Genomic DNA, 20,079 nt, shown 5'->3' with positions numbered 1-20,079 from the left:
AATGTGATTGTTTTTGATGCAACACAAATACTCAATTGTTAGACTGAATATATGGAAAAATAAAATAAATTTCCTCCGAGAATCGAAGGATGTCATGATATACTGTATATACTGGCTGACAAATGATTTGAAAGGATATGTGGCATGCTTACATTGTTTTAAGGAGAAAAAAAAATCAAGTTAAAGACACTTCTTATTTGTTATTGAAACATGTTCTAGATGTGCTTTCATCAAAATCAGGGGATCTGGCAAACTTTTCTTTATTATTTCTCTTCTTGATTAACTCAACCGGCGAGCCCTGTCTCATGTAAGTGACGAGCCTTGATCAAGCTACATACGCAACTGGGCCAATAGGAGTATTTCCTTTTGTTACCATGGCAACTGGGGACAGCGCCTTGGATACTAATTGAGAGCAGAGTCGAGTCTTGGGAAAAAAAAGAAGAGCCTCTTCAGACACTAAATGCATTTTAACCTGTAGAGTTCCATACACATTGTGTGTCGTCCATGGACACAGTGGTGCTATTCAGAAACGAATGCTAATCTGTCCAAACTAGCTCTGTTTATCTTTTGTTTTTTGATGTGATCGTAGGGACTTTGCATATGTGGAGGATGTAAGGTTTCTACAAAATAGCGTTTCTGCATATAGGTTTTAGAGGTAGTGTAGTCTGTTGAAAGATGCCCTGGATCTTCACCCAGGCTAGCTAATCATGCGCTGAGACCTGCTGTGTGGGTGTGTTTATTATTTAAATTAGCACCACTGTTACATAACAAAAATGGATAATGGCTCACACACAAGATGCCTTTCCAGGAATGAACAATGAAACCTAACGTGATAAACCAAAAAGGAGCCTTTCAGGTGTAAAATATAAAGGAGAGTAATGGCTTACATTATCATCAAAGCTCTCTGAAGTGAGTTGAACAAATGGGGTGTGATTACCAGGTCCATTAAGAAAAATCACTAAATGTGCACACAAAAGCCCTCATAAAAACCAGATCTAATAATCTGACCAAAATGTATCCTGTAGCACTTTTGACCACACGCATACCAATTAAGGCATTGTTAACACAATATTTTGTCTCACATTTGAACCTTTTTAAAAGCAAATATGCCCACAGTTATCACACTGATAAATTGTATTAATAATGGGTTATATTTTTTTCCCCATTCATTGTGTGTGTTGGAAATAGATGAACATTTGTATTGGGTGCTCACTATTTTAAGACCACATGTTGACTTGATGCTTCACTCAAAGACATGTCCAAGTTTATAATGGCCATCACTTTCATACAGCTAAATTAAAGAAAAAGAGAGAGCACAAAATAAGAACAGTATTTTTGTCGTAGTCACCTTGTCTGAACAAATTGTAACACACCAAGAACATAGTTTATTATTACCCAGGACTCCTTATTTTTGCTCTTGAGTAAATAACCACTGCTCATGGCCACTATTTTGAGGAAATGGGATAGTTTCCATCAAGGCACTGTGTATTTAAACCCCAGCGAGATGAGAGTAAATGACTTCTCAGGCCTTCATTTCCAGGACAGTGTATTCTGTTCAGAAAAGAGTGAGATTTTGTGTAATTAAGTCTTTTGCTTCAAAGCAATGGAGCGTACCACGACACGCGTCGGACGGATGTCAAAGGCCCGTGCGCTTCCTTCCTTGCAGCTAATGACTTGAAATCGCTGCCATTATGGTCGCTTTAATTAATCTGATCCGGCCGTGGTCATGCGTCAATAATCAACTGGTGTGCGTGTGCATGAGTTGTCACAGTCGACAAAAGCCACCAAGCGTCCCGTTGACGGGGTCTCGCCCTTGCTCTCCAGTGCTGCTCTTGCACTATCGACATTATCGATAAAAAAAGAGAGAACAGTGTGAGAGGGGAAAAAAAGCAGCAAAGTCACTTGTTTTTTTTGTGCACATTCAGCAGACATTGGTATATATCTGTCCTGGCTCGCCTTTTGGTGTCGCCACATGTTCAGACAGAAAAGGTCTTTGTGTCCAAGTGCTACTGGGGCAGAAAGTGTAAAATAGCCAACATGCATTGAGCCCCTCCACCTTTCTATGTGCACACACTCGATGGCCTTTTAGTTATTGACTGGGCCGCAAATTCAAGCAACTGGCAAATCCTTTGAGAGAACGATGAAAACAAACAGGCACAGGCACACACACACGCATAACAATAAATATGACAAGATGCAACCTGACATTTAGATATGAACAATCAATGGCTGGACAAATATATGGAAAGCGTCTCGAGAGGTTTAAGGTAAACATAACGATGCTAGACTAGACTGTCCGAAAGAAAGTCATGTCAAAGGCAAAAAGATAAGCGGCGTTTCAATGAGTTTTGTTGCATGCACAGATTTGAGCGGCACATAGTTTGTTTTGATTGTTCTGTGAAATTTGGCCACATGTTGGCTGAATGCGTCTCTCATATATAGTCCTGTGTATTAAATGTCAAGTGAAAATTGGCAACTTGGTGATGACCTCCATGGTAGAAAGCATGACTATCACTGGCAGTGCTTGCCATAATCGTCATGGTAACGACATTACATGCCATTGGTCGACTAGAGATGGCTGCTGCATCAAAGATGTTTAATTTCAGCAAGGTAAGATATAGGGTGAAAACTGCACCTTAATTTTGGATCTTTGAGGGATTTTGAGGAGATAATGTCACAGTATTAAGACATAAATGTTTTAAATTCATTGCAATTAAAAAAATATACATTTTAACACTCAATAGGTTAAAAAGAAGTTAACTACTAAAATTACAATGTAAAGACAATTTGAATAAATAGCAAAAGCCTCCTTTTAAAGCAATTTGTGTCACAGGTCGCACGCTATCATTTTTAATTTTAACACAAGCATGCTGCAAAGACTAATAATTAAAGAAAAAAAAAACGTGCTTGAGTTGATCATTTGGTGCTGATCAAATTGAGGTTTCCTGTAAATTTGGGTGACTTGACAGCCTTTACTTAATGTCAGTGTTAGACGTTGACATGGCAACGACACGTTATTGTAATTTCAATCCAAATTAAGTGATCATCTTGAGATTTTAGAAAGGAATAAGAAAGAAATGTGAAGATGTTTGAAGCAGAAGGATCTCTTCAAACATGTATGCTACTGTCACGCTTGATACTGACACAAATGCTATGCTTTTACATTTTCAAAGCAATTCATTCGTGTATTCATTTTTTAAAGCTTTTTCCAAGTAATTCTAAAATATGTGTACACCCTGCCAAGTACATCCTGAATTTTAATGTAAAATTCTCCAACTCAGGACACTAAAATTAAATTATGTCAAAAAACAAAAGGGCTCTGATCTCAGGCTGACAAAATGAAGAATAGTGTTTGTGGGTCTGCCTCCACCCAGTCAACGCTAGGAAGCCTCTTTTTTTTTTCCGAGAGAGCAAGCATGGCTGTCAGATTGCTCGACAATGCGTGTTGTCACTTCCACAAAAGCTTTGCAAACTTTTTTTGTGTGCTTGACTTGTTTACAAAAGAAAAGCTTCTGTTAAAAATGGATAATGGTGATGTGACAGAAGACGTCGTGGCTTGAGAACGCCTGTACGTACTAGACTGTGACTCAAATAGTACAAAAGTACAAAAATGGTTCCCCCCTGACACCCCAAATTATAAAAATATATAGTTGTGTTCAGAATTAAAAAAAAAAAAAATAGACGACAGTATTGAGCCGTCCATTAGTCCTGGGGTGAAATAGTATGTCACAGGTGCATGAAGTTGGGCGACGGGAAGGAGGGGCCAAGTTTAGCCTGGGTTGTTTGTGATAGGTGGAAAGTCTTCACTGCATGTGCAAGTTTTTGTGCGCTTCTGGTGGATCAATGTAAGACAAGTCGTCTCAAAGCACACTGCTATTAAAATATTGACAACCACTACACAATATTGCACATAGAGTCAACTAATGATCAAGAACAAAGAGGATGTCGAATGTAATGCATGGCAGTAAGCAGGAAATGGTTTGCTCAAGTAATGATGAATAGACATTGGGCCCTGGCTCGCAGTTTGGAAAACCCCAGTCATCAATGCGGAATTGCATTAGTAAAATTTCACAGTCACTACACTCTTTTTATATGTCCAGGCATGGTCCAGTAATTCCAAGCAAAGTAGTTTACTCATCTTGATGCGATATCCGATTGACTTCATACGAGCCCAAGCTAAACAGAATCATTTTTCCATTACGGCCATTTATTGCCCGCCTGTAAAACGTCTTTACAACGAGCACAGCTAGCAGAAAACGGAAAGACTTGACACCAACAGCACAAGACAGCAAAAGAACACAGATGAATTAAAAGGGATTTAACCTGTGGCCGAGGAATGATAGTGGATGATAAGGAGCAATATCGCCCGTGGCAATGTCATGGAGAAAATGACCCCAAAGGTTAGCTATACAGTATGTGCGTGGGCGTCTGTTGGTGAGACAAATGAAGATAGATGGAACGAAAGGAAAAACAATCATGGATGAACAGACAAGGTCAGTCATTGTTCGCATGCCTACATGTTGCGTAGGTTACATGGCGTGTGACTCGTTTTGTGGAGCATCACCTTGTCTTCCCGAGTTTCACTATTATTTGGCCGAGTGAAAAAAATTACTCTAGTCAGTCAGTCACCGTGCAGGCTATTCGTCGACCCTGTGGTGACAAGCACTATATGAAGCCTTCAGCCATAGGTCAACTGTTCGTGACATTGCGCACAGCTTCATCTTCACCAGTGTCAATCAAACGCCTAAGAGGGTCGACACTCACACGGTACTCAGTATAGAGTCAAAGTGCGAAACATCCTTGCGACTCTTAATACCGGTTGCTGAACATTTGAAACACTGCTCATACTTTATGACACTTGCACATAACTACTGTTTTGCTTCAAATCAATCAATCAATCAATCAATCAATCAATCAATCAATCAATCAAGTCAAGTTTATATAGCCCTAAATCACAAGCAGTCTCAAAGGGCTCTGTCCTCTGCATTTAACCCATCCCCATGTGATTTTGATCCATCCCCTGGGGGAGAGGGGAGCAGTGAGCAGCAGCGGCGCCGCGCTCGGGAATCATTTTTGGTGATCTAACCCCCCAATTCCAACCCTTAAATGCTGAGTGCCAAGCAGGGAGGCAATGGGTTCCATTTTTATAGTCTTTGGTATGACCCGGCCGGGGTTTGAACCCACAACCTTCCAGTCTCAGGGCGGACACTCTACTACTAGGCCACTGAGCTGGTAATAATAATAATAATTGATTATTTACTTAACGACACATAAGGTAGGTGTTGTTTAACAATATTACCAACATTATAATTCACCCAATGCAACCAAAAAGATTATGTAGAAATAGAACAAATACAGGAGGAAGCATAACTCACTGAAACACAAACATTGATCGGATAAAACATCGGGGTGACCATATGGCTGAATCTACTTGAAGGCTAATCATCTTTTACACCATACAGGGAAATTGTTTACAACCCACCGCAACTCTTAAATTAATCCAAACAAGGTTAACAAGTAAATAGTGGTCAGGGAGGGCATGTAATGATTGATTTAGTCGTTTATTTTTGTCATAACATTAAACAAAGTTAATGATATGTAACAAAGCATGTCGAATGAAACTGGATTTTAAAACAAAATACAATACATGAACAGCCGGTGCTGCTGTTTTGGCTAATAATTGATTTCATCACTAGTAAAAAAAAAAAAGAAAAAAAGTATTGCATTGCATATATTCCATCAGGGTTCTGCTTTGTTTAAGGTGAACTATTCAATACAAGATTGATCAGTAAGTACAAGCAGACCAGAAGGGGTCAAATGAGTGTCACAGTTGGAAGGCTTGACGTCGAAGTGAATTAGCAGCGAGCAGACTAAGCAGCTGCGCTCGGTGCAGAGGAGCATCTGCTTGGCTCGTCAATTACAAATGTGATCGGTCCTCCTGGGGTCGCTGCATATGCCACATGCTACCTACCACCTTGCAGGTATCGCTGGAGCTTGACGCATGGACCGTGGAACATTTTAGCGCAAGGGGTGGCTAACTCCATCAGCATCAAGAGCCAAACGCGCCATGCACAACATCTTGACAAACATACAGCAGCTCAAAGGAGAAATAGTGAGTGGCGACTCGTAGCTGGTTGGCAGGGCTGGGGTGGAACGGTAATCAAAAGTCATTTTTTGATGCATGACTTGTTTTTAAGATTTGGTTCTAATTAGGTCTAGTAGGGAAACATGTAGCAGACCCAAATCTTTTGAGTTAACAGGAGCACATTTAGTGGTGTGCACGTCCATGTTTATCTTCCTCCCAAATCTGCATCCATAAGTGCACTTCTGTCTTGTCCTACTTGCTTTTACTGCTGTCCCAGTCCATAATCCACCTAAATAAAATCCAACTCCTATGCCAAGTTACTGTTGCCATATACTGATGCTATACTTTTATGGTGCTGCTCCACAATACAGCACAAACCGGAAACCAATCAGAAAAAAAGAAAATTGTCCAAAGATGGACACAGTATAGGAAGGAACTCTGAACGGACACTTCATAGGCCATGCAAGAGGATGGACTACATTAGGACACTTGGAGAACCTGGATGAATGAGAATATTCACAGGTTGTACACTGGCAGTGTATGGAACAGTGTCTAATAGAGTGCATGAAGAAAAAAGAAATTGTGAGTAGTATGTTTTTCCAACAAGTGAATGATTCTAGTAAAATAAACAAAATATTGGGGTCAATATAATATATATAACCATATAGATATAAGATATATAATAATTATATACATATATTGTACTGTTAGTCCTGATTAGTCTACCATATCATTTCCAACAAGTGTGCCATGAGAGATGAAGCAAAAAAATAAATAAAAAATCATTTAATTATCCTGAAAACAATTTGCTACAGTGTTTTTATTCAATCTCTGCCAGTGATGTAGTGACAGGCAGAACAATCAAATGCTCTTCCAGTAGATAGCAATTAACCTGTGTATATTGTTACTGTGACAGTTTGTTGTTTGCTACTGTGATGTGACATTTTTCCTCATGCAAATTATGTGCCTTGGCTCAATAAACCTTGGTGAAACAAGCAATATGTGTGTGTGCTTAGGCAGTTGATTAATATTCTTCAAAGTGACAGTCAGCGACAATTAGTCCATGTGCTTGGTGAGGCACATGTTGTCCATCCCTGCTTTAGACTATTTCAATCACAGATGTGAAGACACATAATGTTCCAAATTAAACACAAACAATAATCAATTCCAACAACCAATATAATGGTCTCCATTCAACATAAAAAACTATCTCCAGCTGTGAAGAGAGAAACACACACTTCATTTACACAGCGGGGGACTTGTGCACATATAGATGAATCATAAAATTATAAGTTATTAAACAACGCACATGCTAGAAAATCTGCAGAGAGGCAAAAGATGAGATTCAAGGCCATCTGACCTTAAAAACAGATTATTATCTCACGCCTTCTCAATTATCCCACAGTGTCGTGTCTTCCATCTATGTCCCGCGGGACTCAGGGGAGGAAAGCCCATTTGACGCAGAGACTTGACCCTATTACACTTTCGACAGTTACCAGGAGATAACATGACAGTCTGCAAGTAGACTGCCATTTGGATGCAAACACCTCCCAGAGGAGGACAGCTACTTCACGTAATGTACAATATAAAGCATTTAGAGGGAAAGATCTGATTATCAATTGATGGGGACATTACAAAATACAATCACGAAAGGTTTAATAATATGAGACTGTTAAAATTATTTTTATATACCTTTTTGAATTATGGTGATGTGCTTGACATGCCAATAACAGTATTTGTCTTTTTGAACAGGTATACCAAAAAATGCATGGCTGTAGACTCAGCATGTGGTGGTTGTCATGATGGTGGCAGTTATCTTAAAAAACAAACAAAACAAAAACTAGTGCAATGCATCTATGTAATGCATAATTCAATGTGCTTCACTTCGAAAAGTTGTTCAAGTAAAAATAAAATAAAATAAAATTGTCACTTGAAGAGGAAGCTGTCCTGGAATTGCATTGTTGTTTGTAAATATTTTAACATCTTGATATCAAATGGCAACATTTATATCTTTCCCACTTCTTTGCATATTGAATGTGACATGCGAGTTTGCGTATGGAAGCGAAAGAGGGAAATATTAAGGCCAAGTCAAAATTGCTTCTTCTTGTTTTTTATCTTAGTGGAAAACATTATGTTTGGTGCAGGTCCATGTAATTTATTGATAATCCCTGCTGTGATCAAACAGAAGCTTTTATGAAGTATGAATATCTATTACCTCTCTCTCTGGCCTTTTTTTTCCATTTACATTTGACGGACTTGTGTTTAATGGATCTTGCAAATCACACAGATAACGTGACAGCAAACATTTGTTATTGCCCCCCAAATTAGGTGCATAATCTAATCTAACGTGCCAGTCTCTTGGTGCAGGGTAATTTTGCAAGGGGCCGCATCCAAATTATGCCAATAATGAATCAAGCGGCTAATGTTGATCTGTCACTGTTTAGTTGTCTTTCTCGCTTTGCTATATTGTCTATTTGTTGAGACAGCTTTCAGTTGCATGGGAGAATGAATGCATAGCCTACCTCTGCGACAAATGAGCTCGCAAAACACATTTGTCCGTGTGCGCGCTCTTTTATCTATGCAGGCGGGGGAGACAAAATTAATCAAATCACATTGAATATTGATTGATCGTATCATTATAATTTCCATCTACAGAAAACCTCCCGCACTAGTATGGCACTAGGTAAAAATAAGGAAGTAAAAATAAAGTAAATAAACTGAAGGTGTCAACCTTGGTAAAGAAAATAAAACTCAAATGAAATGTCAAAGAGGAGCGTCACAAAGAGGGCCGAATCCATCTGCAATAGACACAGCGTAACTTTTAAGGGGTACATCAACATTGCAGCCAGAGCGTCCCACAGGGCACCTCCATTGGCATTCTGGCAATCACACAAGCAGGTAATTGAAGTGTCACAACACCGGTTTGACAGACGAGCTTTGCAAAGAATCCAGCGAGAACTTTAACTTTGTGTGCTTTTCTTGCAAGAACAGGCGCAGGACTTGGTATTCTCTTGTGGTTAAAAAAAAAAAATGTTTTCAAATAACCTTGAGGCGCATTGGAATTCGTTCAGCCAAAGTTCCGACTTCACACTCTTTACCAGAACGTCCGCAAGTGGAGATCTTGCAGTTCCTTATACACCTACTTTGCTTGTGCCAACCTCCTGCAAGGATTTCAAGTTACGTATTTTTGCTTCCGCTATGCCACACCTGTCATCTGTGCTAAATTTCAAGGGAATGAGGAAAGCTGCTTCAATTGGCTAGGATTCAAGTTGGCAGTGTTTAGGCCCACAATGGCGCAAACGCCCATTTCTAATTGCACCTGTCTATGGAAATGTCAAAAGAAAGAAAACTCACCCATGGGCACAGTTAGACAGCATGTTGTGCAAGAAGTGAGCTCTCCAGAAAAAAAAACCCCCTGTGTTAATTACAGTCACACAGAACATATTTGCTACGGCAGACACGCATTTCAGTCCTCTCCAAAACACACTTCCATCCAAATTAGACTGTGACTGGTCTTACAGAGGTCATTTTTAATTAAACTGAGATGAAGAGATGTCACGTGGCATCAGGGTTTTAAATTATGAATTCATAACTAACACGCAAGCACAAGCATGATTTAAATATCATTTTTGTACTAGAGAAAATGGAGATCCAGATTGTCTACATGTGTTCGTGTATGCATGTGTGAGGACACAAAGAAAAGAGCCAATAAAGAGGCAATAATGAGGGTTTAATGCAATTAACTGCCTAGTAATTATTTCATGCAATTATTGGATTACTGCATAAAAACTATAGAGGATAATAATTCATAGAATGTTGGCGCCAATTATATTGTTGCAAGTTATGTTTGGTCATGTGATCAATACACACTGAAAAAGATATGCACCATTGTGTCGCATGTGCTTGAAGATTCTGAATTCAAATCTTGGCTTGGAATTTTTTTAATGTTCCAAAAATGTTACGTATATGTAGTTTCTTTTTTTTTTAACTTTTTTTAAGTAGGCTTTATGTGACAGGGAAAATATGTTGACTTGACTTACTTTATTTTAAATTATTATATATTTTTTTATATATTTTTTTCTAACTCCTGCTGATCATTGAGTATAAAAAGACAAAGATCATGCCAACGTGGTTGAATTCTTGATAAATCACAGAGTGAGAAGTTTTTAAGGCAGAAAAAAAAAAAGGATAAAATTCATGGTTTACCTCAGAGATAAAGGCCTTGGCTGTAGTTGGGCTCATGAAGAGTACGGCTCTGCGTAGCGTGTCCCTGTAGCGGTGTAGCTCCTCCACCCGCATGGTCCTGAACAGGCTGGTGATCATCATGTTAACGTTGGACTCCACCTTCTGGAGAGACACGTCCATGCCATAGTGAGAAGCACGGTCCAGGAAGTCCTCAATACCGCGGATATCTGGACAAAAGAAGAGATTATCACGATTTGGCTGGAACCATCAGAGGTGACGTCATACAGGTGTGGAAACAGGATTCAGATGCCAGATGCTCCTTTACCATTTTAAAGACACAGACACATGTACAGAACTGGCCTGGTAAATTTCCCATCACCATCTCCACAGTTCGAATTCTATTTGATGATCATTTTATAGCGTATTAATTGCGTTTGAACAGACTCTGTAAATGTCTTTCTTCACGGGTGCTTTACTGGCGGTGAGATGCTGCTTTCTTGCATTTGATCAGTCTTTGTATTATTAAAGGCTTGTGGTTTAAACGTATTCCATTTTCAAGTGGAATAAACATGGTCTTTTTCTTAGAATTTTTTAATACCCTATACTTAAATAAACCATAATAATAAAAATGGATGACTCACTTGAAAGTGGGAGTTAGGTGTCAATCACATATTTTTTTCTACATAATCACCCTTCTGTGGTTGCATGAAAAAAAGTCATAGAAAAAGAAAAACTGTGGTGGAGTAGATCTTTAGATGCTGAAAGGCAACTTTTTGCCATTTTGTACGGGGCAGCCAGGACGGTTGCTTGTTTACTTTGTGATAAAATCTATCTGGTTTGGCAAATTTTGGTGCTCAAGGGTCACATTTGATTTTTTAAAATGAGAAATGGGCCAGATCATCCAGATGTTTTAATGAGTTAATATGTAAAACATTTGTTTCTTTGTCTGTACTGTACATAGAAGCAGACTCACCCGCAAAACATCCCATTCGTATATGTAATTAAAAAAAAAAAAAAAATCTTTTCCCGATATGGGTCATTTCTCATCACTCCTGTCCTATTAATGCAAGCACAACATCTCCCCTCGCCTTTTCCCTCATGTTGTGAGACTAATCTATCTAGTTAATTGCATAGCCATGACTTTGGCGATGTCATTTGTTTTCATATCAAATACATCATTAGCTTGCTGATTTACCTATGACACACACAAGCCGATATATAGACACACGCACACACACACACACAAATTCTCCGGCATCATTAGCGGAGGATATCAACTAAAGTGTCTTAATTAGGATTACCTTGACCTGCATGTACCTCATTAAGTGTTGAGGCGTTCAAGCAGTGAATAAACTGACACTTGTATCCTTATTTTTTTTTTACCAGACAAATGACTCTTGGTATAGATAATTACTTCTTTTAAATGTAAATCAAGAACTCTGAACGTCTCAACAAACTGACAGTTGTTACACTTTGAACACCCGTCTTGCCTGTGAGCTAATTTGGAAGGGCAGACCTTGATTGTCACAAAAAATATAACTGTTGCTTGTTGTGAAAGGGTAAAAAATAATCACTACAATTTTCTTTTTTATCTGATATGAAGTATCTCAAATCAATGCAAAATATGTCTTTATTTGCCCCTCAAGATACTTTATTTGGTCTTATGAGACATTTAAAAACGGTGATGGCATTGTAACTTGTTGCTGAGCAGGTTTAGCTAAAAAGGTTTAGCCAGTGGGGCCACTCACTTTCGGGTTCTATGTTTGCCACCCAAAGTTAGCTGGGACAGGGTCCAGCTCAGCCCTAACCTCAAAGATGATAAGTGGTAAAGAAAATGGACGACTGATGGGTGGCCCCATTACATTTTATATCTTTGAGACACTGGTATAATTCTATGGTGTCATTAAAAAGAAAATAAAGCCAAAGTAAGCCAAGTAAAGTCAACTTCATGACCGCAGGCCCTAAAATAGGTCAAACAAAATAAATTGAAGACAATTTAGTTGCTGTAATGAAACAAAGCAATTTCAACAGGATCCTCGGACATCTTTGCCGTGGCCTGAAAAAACACTTTGGGTCTTTTTAGCGTGTCGCATGCGTGCAGCAGCCTTTTATATAATCGCCATCCGGTCGTGTTGTGCTGTTGGACATCTTTGTCTTTCCCTTGGCTTACACCTCTGGCTGTCCTTCCACCTGTACATCAACGTTCAACAGAGAAAGCTTCTTAAATTATGCTATAAGCCTCAAAAAGTTGGCCTGTGTCCTAAAAGAAAAAAAAAAAACTTCCTCGACCATGCAAAGTTTGCCCACGGTATTATGTCCATGAAAAGCCATTGACAATTAGCGCTATGATCAGTGAATATTAGTGTTATTAGTTAGAGAAAATACCCAGTGCTTATGTTTACATACTTTAAAAAATAAATAATATAAAACATATAGTTATGTTTAAATATCTATTGATCCTATAGTTTTTTTCCGCAAATTGATACTTATTTTAGATAACACGGTAACATGTATGCTTCAGTTTTCAGTTTGTAAAGTGAGAGGAGGAGAAAAAATATATAAACCAATATCTGGTACAACACGGTGGTGTTACAAAACAAATCTACTGGAATATTCATCATCATTAAAGACAACATTTATACAGAACATAAAGATGGCAGACAGTTTGAGACTTGTCCCCATAGGTACTGCTGTTTTGATTAGCAACAGAGTCCAAATGAGCTGAGCAGTGAAAAATGTTATCACATCTACTTGAGGCAGGCATTCATCTAAAGACTAATCGGAGAACCTATATTGCCAAAGTACAGTGTTCTGCTTTTGAAAATACATAAGGTAATTTATAATACATCCCAACCTTGAGTTGAGGAACATGACGCTTATTCAAGTTGGAGAATAATACATTATAAATTGTAATTATAAATGTGGCTAGCAGCGATAGCGTTCTCCACTGGGTATTAACACCGGTCCCATTTCTCCAGCTCATTACCTAAATGGACATATGATAAAACGGGCATGACACTCTTTCTGATGTGTATGCCTCCAACCAAGGCTGTAACATGTAATGTAACAATGTAACATTTCCTGAGATTAAAAATGGAATCTCTGCACGTTTAAGTCTGAAAAAAAATGTAGGGTAAGCTACAGTTGAGTTTGGACTGTAGCACTTAACATGTGTTTGACATCTGCTAGTTTTATTGTAATTTTAAAGGTCATCAAGACAAACCCAATTGTTTGTGTACTGCAGCTGGTGAGTAAACAGTTTGGATTTTTCGTTATTGTTAGTTTTATTTTTCCTTCCACTTATTTTAATTTTCATTTCATTTTGACTTCAGTTAATTTTAGTTTGTTACTTATCAGTTTTAATGTTTTGGAAAATGTATTTACCTTAGCTTTTATTAGTTTTACTATTAAACCTTGTGACCTTGTATGTAATTTAATCTTCTCGACTATATCCAAACTTTATTTACTAACTTCCTTCTTCATGACTATCTGTCCTGACAGTAAACCAGTAATCACCAATCCCGTAAAACATTTTAGCAGGTATTGAGCCAGTCCAGCTGCAGCCATGTTCCGTTTTGCTCTAAGATGTTTATCTGCTTCTGTGGTGTACTTCACTTCTGTTGGTGTTGGCCTTGGGTCCGTCCATTTGTTGGTGTAGATGTAGAAAATCCTCTAAGGATGTGAGCGACTAGCACCTTAGAACACATCTTTGTGTTTATTTGTTCGCCCTCTTTCCCTCCACTCCGCTCAATCCAATGTGTAATTTACCGCCGGCTCTGTTGCTTCCTCCTCACTGCTTTAAAGACTTCTTGCTATCTTTACAATATATTTTATCCATTTTTTTCCCATTTGTCCTCTAACCAATTACATGCTGGGAGCCAATACGGACCAAAAAGAAAAATGTATCTACTCTCAGTGTGTATCATGTTTACTTCCTTTCTTGCACACAGGGAGGTTTCCTCATGGCTCAAATGTCATATCCGTCAAAAGCTAATTTCTTCTTGAACTTGGGAATTGTCTTCAGCTCTACTCTAAGGGAAACGGACTAATATTGTGAATTCATTAAAAATGCACACACGAAAAAAGATTTTCCAATAGCGTAGGCACACTTACCTGTAGAACCTCTAGAGAGAAGAGGAAAAAATCCCCTGAAGTATTTTCTTTCCACATCCGATACTTTTCAGGCTGTTAGATTCTATATGAAACCCACGGAGATTAAGTGCACTCTCCGGTTTAGTCACCCGCTTCTTAAATTGAAACCTTTCTCATAATTGTAATGCCAGGCACGTTTTCACCATCATACACTTACGGGAGCTTACAAAATGTCTTTTGCACCTTGAAGGTATAAGAGCAATGACTGGGAAAAAAAAGTCTTTTACATGTCAAACAACATGTAAGCCATTTTGTGACTTTCATCATTTTCCAGATGCTCTTCAAATCTTCGCTTCTTGCATTCAATTTAAAGTGAAGTGAGCAGAAATTTCATGTTAAAAAGACAAAATCCTCACGGTGACTTTGTTTTGTTCCTCCTTGTTTCGAGTCTACTGTTGTAACCACCCAACTAATGCGTCTTTCGTATCCAACCTGTCACTAATTTCTCTTCGTCCTGAGACAAACGACACATTTCGGTGCACTATCAGCAGATGCAATACGATACGCCTTCCCATCCTTTTTGTGCAAACCAGCAAGATTAGCGCTTGACGTTTTCACAGTTTCTAGAGTTATGGACACAAACGGGGGAGAAACAAATCTCCCTTTGTCGTCGAGCAGCTTGTGACTTTACGATGAGAGAACTGCTCGCAAGAAGATTTAAGACGGGTTGTTCAATATAATTCATTAGATAGTCCACAGTGTTGAGTGCACAAGGTAGCGTTATTTTAATAGTTATGAACTTTAATTCATTTGCCACATAGCAAAAATGGAAGACAATGCAGTAGCTGCAGACTGCATTATGGCAGAAAAGGACTTTTATAATTCAAAGCTCAAATTTTGTCCAAATGAAACTCTTCGCTTCAACAAAGTTCCTATGCCACCACAATAATACGTTAATTGCTTTGGTCTAAGCACAAAAAGAGAGATTTAATTGCTAATTTCAAATTGCATAAATAACCACCCAATTCATTCCAGCCTTAGACATTATTTTCAGCGACAACTAAATTGCTACAACACTACACAAAGAACACATTTATTTTGTCCATTGATAACATTTTACCTCAGGCCCCACATGTCACTGGGCTGAAATCTAAAACAAGAGAAATCCTTTTAATGTCACCATAAGGTAATTTTAAGTGGTTATTACATTTACCAAACAAGGCCTTGAGTACACAGTGATACAAGACAAAGTTGGCCAAGAAAAAATGGCATAGGAGAAAAAAGACACGGTTGGTAAAAGAGATGGAATACATGTGTTCTTGTCGTGTGGGTTGCACCACTAGAGCTGAAAATAAGCACAGTTGTGCCTTAGCCCCATTTGAGAGGACACATATTTGGCTGTCTGATCTCGAAAGGACTCTCGTTTTAAAAAAGAGAGGTCTTTTGGGAGCCCTGGTATCATCTTTAAAGGATGATACCAGGGCTGAGATGCTGCAACCATCCCCATCTCTTGTATGCTTTACTTTCTCCATGGACAACAGGGAAGACCATTAGGGAACGAGTGTGATGATTTAAAAGAATCTTCAGTGGATGAGTGAACAGCATAACCAAACCCCAGAGGACCCGTGTGGTAAACCAATGACCACAAGCCACAGCGGGCAAACTCGGGTGTGTGCAAAATGTGTCTCTTGTTTGAAATTGCCCATTTTGAGGTCATATTTTGGGTAAACGATTTCCCTCAGCTGTGTTCTGTGTTTATTCAAGTCCTGACTGAGGTTTGATTGAGAGTATTTTGTGCTGGACTGACAATATTTGAGGGTCACATTCTGATTTAGTTATTATAAGTTCCCAACAAGGTAAAAGAAAAAAATCTTCAGCGTTGAAGGGGAATCACTTTGCATTTAGTAGTTCTATATTCTCAAGTTAAAGTATAATACAGGAGATGTATTACAGAAGATGTGAAGAAGCTTTGCACAGGCGGCAACCCTGAACCAGGAGGTTCATGACGAACGGCAGAATCTACTTCACGTGGATGATTTAACGATGGGAAAGGCTGATACACTAAACTGGAGGACGAGTGTTGCTGCCCTCCCCTACCAACACAACCATGCGAGCTGCATTAGACATTATTCAATATTAATCAAATAAATAAACGGCATGCTGCAGCTCACTCATTAGAAGATGCTTCTCTCTGAAATATTTAGTATACCGATAAACTGCTTTAATGCAGCCGGAGATTGAGTCGGAGGTGCTGGATTGCTTTTCAAAACAATCCCACCGCAGAGTTCCCATTGGAGATCAATGATGACCACGCATTACTTCTTTCTTCTATTGAGTACAGTGAGCAAAATGGAGCCTCATTAAGGCCATGAGAAGTAATTCAACCCTGAATCACCGAAGGCAGAAAACTATCACGCGTCTCTTTATGGAGCTCGGGCTTGTCGGACCGCGGCGTCCACCGACTGATGAATATCGTCGCAGCTGGTGTTTTCCCACCGGCGAGAGAAAGCAAACTACTTGCTTTGACACCACTCATTAAGGGTATGTTTGAGAGAGAAACATATTTGGGAGGTTTGGCCCATTAGGAGCAATGCATCAGCTGTCTCGCCTTTATGACTCACAGCTAAATTACCTCCATTCTCATAGTGCAAGAATGCAGATGGAAGGAAAATGAAGACTCGATAATTTGGAATAGGAACAGTTAGTCTGCGCTGACAGAGATAACCGTGTGGACAAACATTACATACGGTATTCCACCCACCATGGCCAATAATGATGTTCCAAGCTTGCCAAATAGGGACGCTTCATCATGGCTTTATGGATACGCATATCACACTTTGGTGTAGAGCAGGGGTAAGCAAAAAAAACCAAAACAAAACATACTTTAAGAGTCAAATCTAAAATCCCTCTTACCAAAGTCGGAATCGTAGAAGAGGACAAACTTCTGCCAGCCGTATTCGGACACCACTTGCATGATGACCTCATTGAGATAAACAGGCGGGCGCACCATCAGGGTATAGTCGTCGGCTCCGGGGCTCCGACTGGTGAGCGGGCAGGCGGAGCGGGGCGTGCCAGCTTTGGAGTGCTGAATGAAAAGATGCGGGATGTGCATGGCGTCGGCTAGCGTCTGCAGGCTGCTCGCCGACATGCAGCCGATGGAGCTGACCAGGGCCAGGATGCCACGATTCATCAGCTCACATGCTGCATGGAAGGAAAAGGAGAAGGCATGGTTAAATTTCATTCACAATAATTTCTTTGTGAAGTAGTTATTAAAGCAGGATTCAGTTGAACACCCATCACAGAAACCATATCTTTAAAGAACAATTTGAAACCGTGAAACAAGCTTGAATTGTCAATTTGAACCCCTATAACCGGCTTGAAACCTTAATCTGAAGCCCTAGCACCATCTTGAAATCATTTGAAACAATGATTTGAAACCCTCATTTATAAATGGCACTTGTTATAGATATATTGTCATTTGTTGTTTGGCTACATCATTTTAACTGCACATGCAGGAAAATAGACAATCCCACGACGTTCAAAGTGCAAATCATGACAGGTGCCAGTCAGTGGCAATATGGTCACTTTAGATGAGATGCGTTATCTTAAGTTATATTGAATACCCCCCCCCCCCCCCCCACACACACACACACACACACAAACACAGACCACTAAACACTAAGACAAACCCAACAAGCTATTCGCAATGTCTATCACTAAAATAGAGCCTTGATCCAATGATTGATGCCTTTGCCTTAAAAGCAAGGCTTTCTTTGCTCAAATTGAACAAAATTGAAGCCAGTGAATGAGATTGAAGTCAGGACATGAGCCTGTAGTGTTGCGTCATCGCAGCTGCTATTGATCCACCGTCAAGCTGCTTTCAGGCACAATCATACAGCGTTAACGCTTTGACAAAAATGCATTTGAAGTTTGATATGAGAAAAAGTCTGTCGCCAAAAGGATGGGTCTTTGCCAGGTTTTTTTTTTCCATCCCTCTGAGTCTACAGTGTGTTTGTGCTTTCCTCAACTTGAGAGCATTATCTGCGTTTATTTCAGTGCCGTTCCACTTGTCGACACTCCTCCGCTTCTCACCGTATCAAAAAAAAAAAAAATTCATTCGCTCAACCCACTCTCGTGTTATCTTCAGTCTTGTCCAAAACAGACACTCAGAAAGCTTCCCTTCAATGCCCCGGTTTTTGTTTATGTACTTATTTTGTTAGCATCACAGCCATTTGAATTGCTTATCAGCACCTGTGAATATTTTACACTGCCCTTAATTGGAATGAAACTTTTTTGTCTTTCCTGCAACGTTTACTATTCCGCTCGTACACAGTGTGTTTATCGGCGTACCAGACATCTTGTGTTTACCCTCATGGCAACGCAAACTATCGTCATCTGCAATGGAAATTTACCAGAACAGGCTGCCACAAGTGATCAGATAACCATGCGTTTTCTCTTCAGACATGGAGAAGCAGCACGTGGCTCATGCCTGAGGTTATTTTGCACTTAAAACTCTTTGTGACCATGATGTTGATGTGACGAAAGAAGTTTTCTCATTGCACATCATGTTCCAAGTACCTGTTGACAACTGTTATGTTTCTGAGCTCACACTCATCACAAGTCTAATTCGTTTCCAGTGAGGGTTGGACTTTGCCAAGGTTGCCCTTTGCCACCAATTCAGTTCATAACATTTAGTATATGGACAGAAATTCTAGGGAGAGAAATTGAAGAGGTCCAACTGCTCTGAAAGGAACCAGATAAGGAAGGTCAGGCATTTCGTTAGGATGATGCCTGGTGTGCAAATGTCCTACGAAGGTGAGTAACCCAAGACACACTGGATGTCTCCTGACTGGCCTGGGAATGCTTTTCTGGGCCTTCACGCTAAATCTAAGAAAAACAGCAGGCAACGGATAGCTCGCTGTTTATATTCTAAATTATGTGGTTCAATTGCTTTATAAATATTAAAAAAAACAGACTGAATATCTATGAGGATTTTATTCACAATCATTCAAATACTAAATATTACCAGAAAAAGAAATAAGATCGAACCAAAATATTTGAAAATATATGTTCCCAAATATTCCTTGTAAACTAATCAGTACACTATTTTCAGATTCCTAACTGTATTCTAGTACTTGATAATAAACGTTTATTATGCCTCTTAATATTATTTCTGTATTTATAGACATACTGATGAAATAATGGTAATAAAAAGACTAATATGTTTTGCATTTGGGGAAACCCTGCTAAATAGTGAGGCGTCTGGCGTCCATTTTGATTACTCATAGTACTTCCTACGACATTTTACGGATTGGGAAATTAACTCTCTAATCTTGCCAACTTGCCGATTGTTTAATTATGTTGTTGAAGTGTTGTCCTCCTCTAACTTATATCTGTTACAGCAGTTTCAGTGATTAAACTCATTTGGAGATGCTAGCTAAGAATATATGCACACAAAAGCTATTCTGTGTTTAATTGGCAATACATTGTGTGGAGCGATTGTCCTTTTTAGGAGTAGCTAACGGAGGTTATTTCAGGCCAGCAGATTAAAACTGATTAATGAGTCGAATGAAAAGGGGTTTTGATTTCACTGGCCATTGTGCAAGTCTTTGTTAATTAAAGCAGGTTCAACCTATAAATTTAATTTGGGGGTGAAAAAAAGGCAAATTATTTGAGCCGAATGAGGCAGCCATGCATTGTCGACCGGATTAACCATG

General features: G+C 39.2%; 1 protein-coding gene across 5 annotated transcripts in view; it reads right to left on the bottom strand.

The window, feature by feature from the left end:
• The window catches only part of grid2 (glutamate receptor, ionotropic, delta 2), a 262,360-nt gene that overhangs the window by 95,816 nt on the left and 146,465 nt on the right, over positions 1-20,079 (bottom strand). For all 5 annotated transcript variants that reach the window (XR_015065893.1, XR_015065894.1, XM_085910345.1 and 2 more), the window contains exons 4-5: positions 17,276-17,563; positions 10,292-10,497 (exon numbers count right to left, since the gene is read on the bottom strand). Coding sequence is in view for 3 of the 5 variants with exons in the window: in XM_085910345.1 (XP_085766471.1) it covers positions 10,292-10,497; positions 17,276-17,563 (494 nt within the window). In the remaining 2 variants the exon portion in view is untranslated. The remainder of the gene's footprint in view (positions 1-10,291; positions 10,498-17,275; positions 17,564-20,079) is intronic.

This window comes from Syngnathus leptorhynchus, chromosome 4 (assembly GCF_054491065.1).
Source record: "Syngnathus leptorhynchus isolate UIUO chromosome 4, UIUO_Slep, whole genome shotgun sequence".
NCBI lineage: Eukaryota > Metazoa > Chordata > Actinopteri > Syngnathiformes > Syngnathidae > Syngnathus > Syngnathus leptorhynchus.
This window is presented reverse-complemented; position numbering and strand designations above follow the sequence as displayed.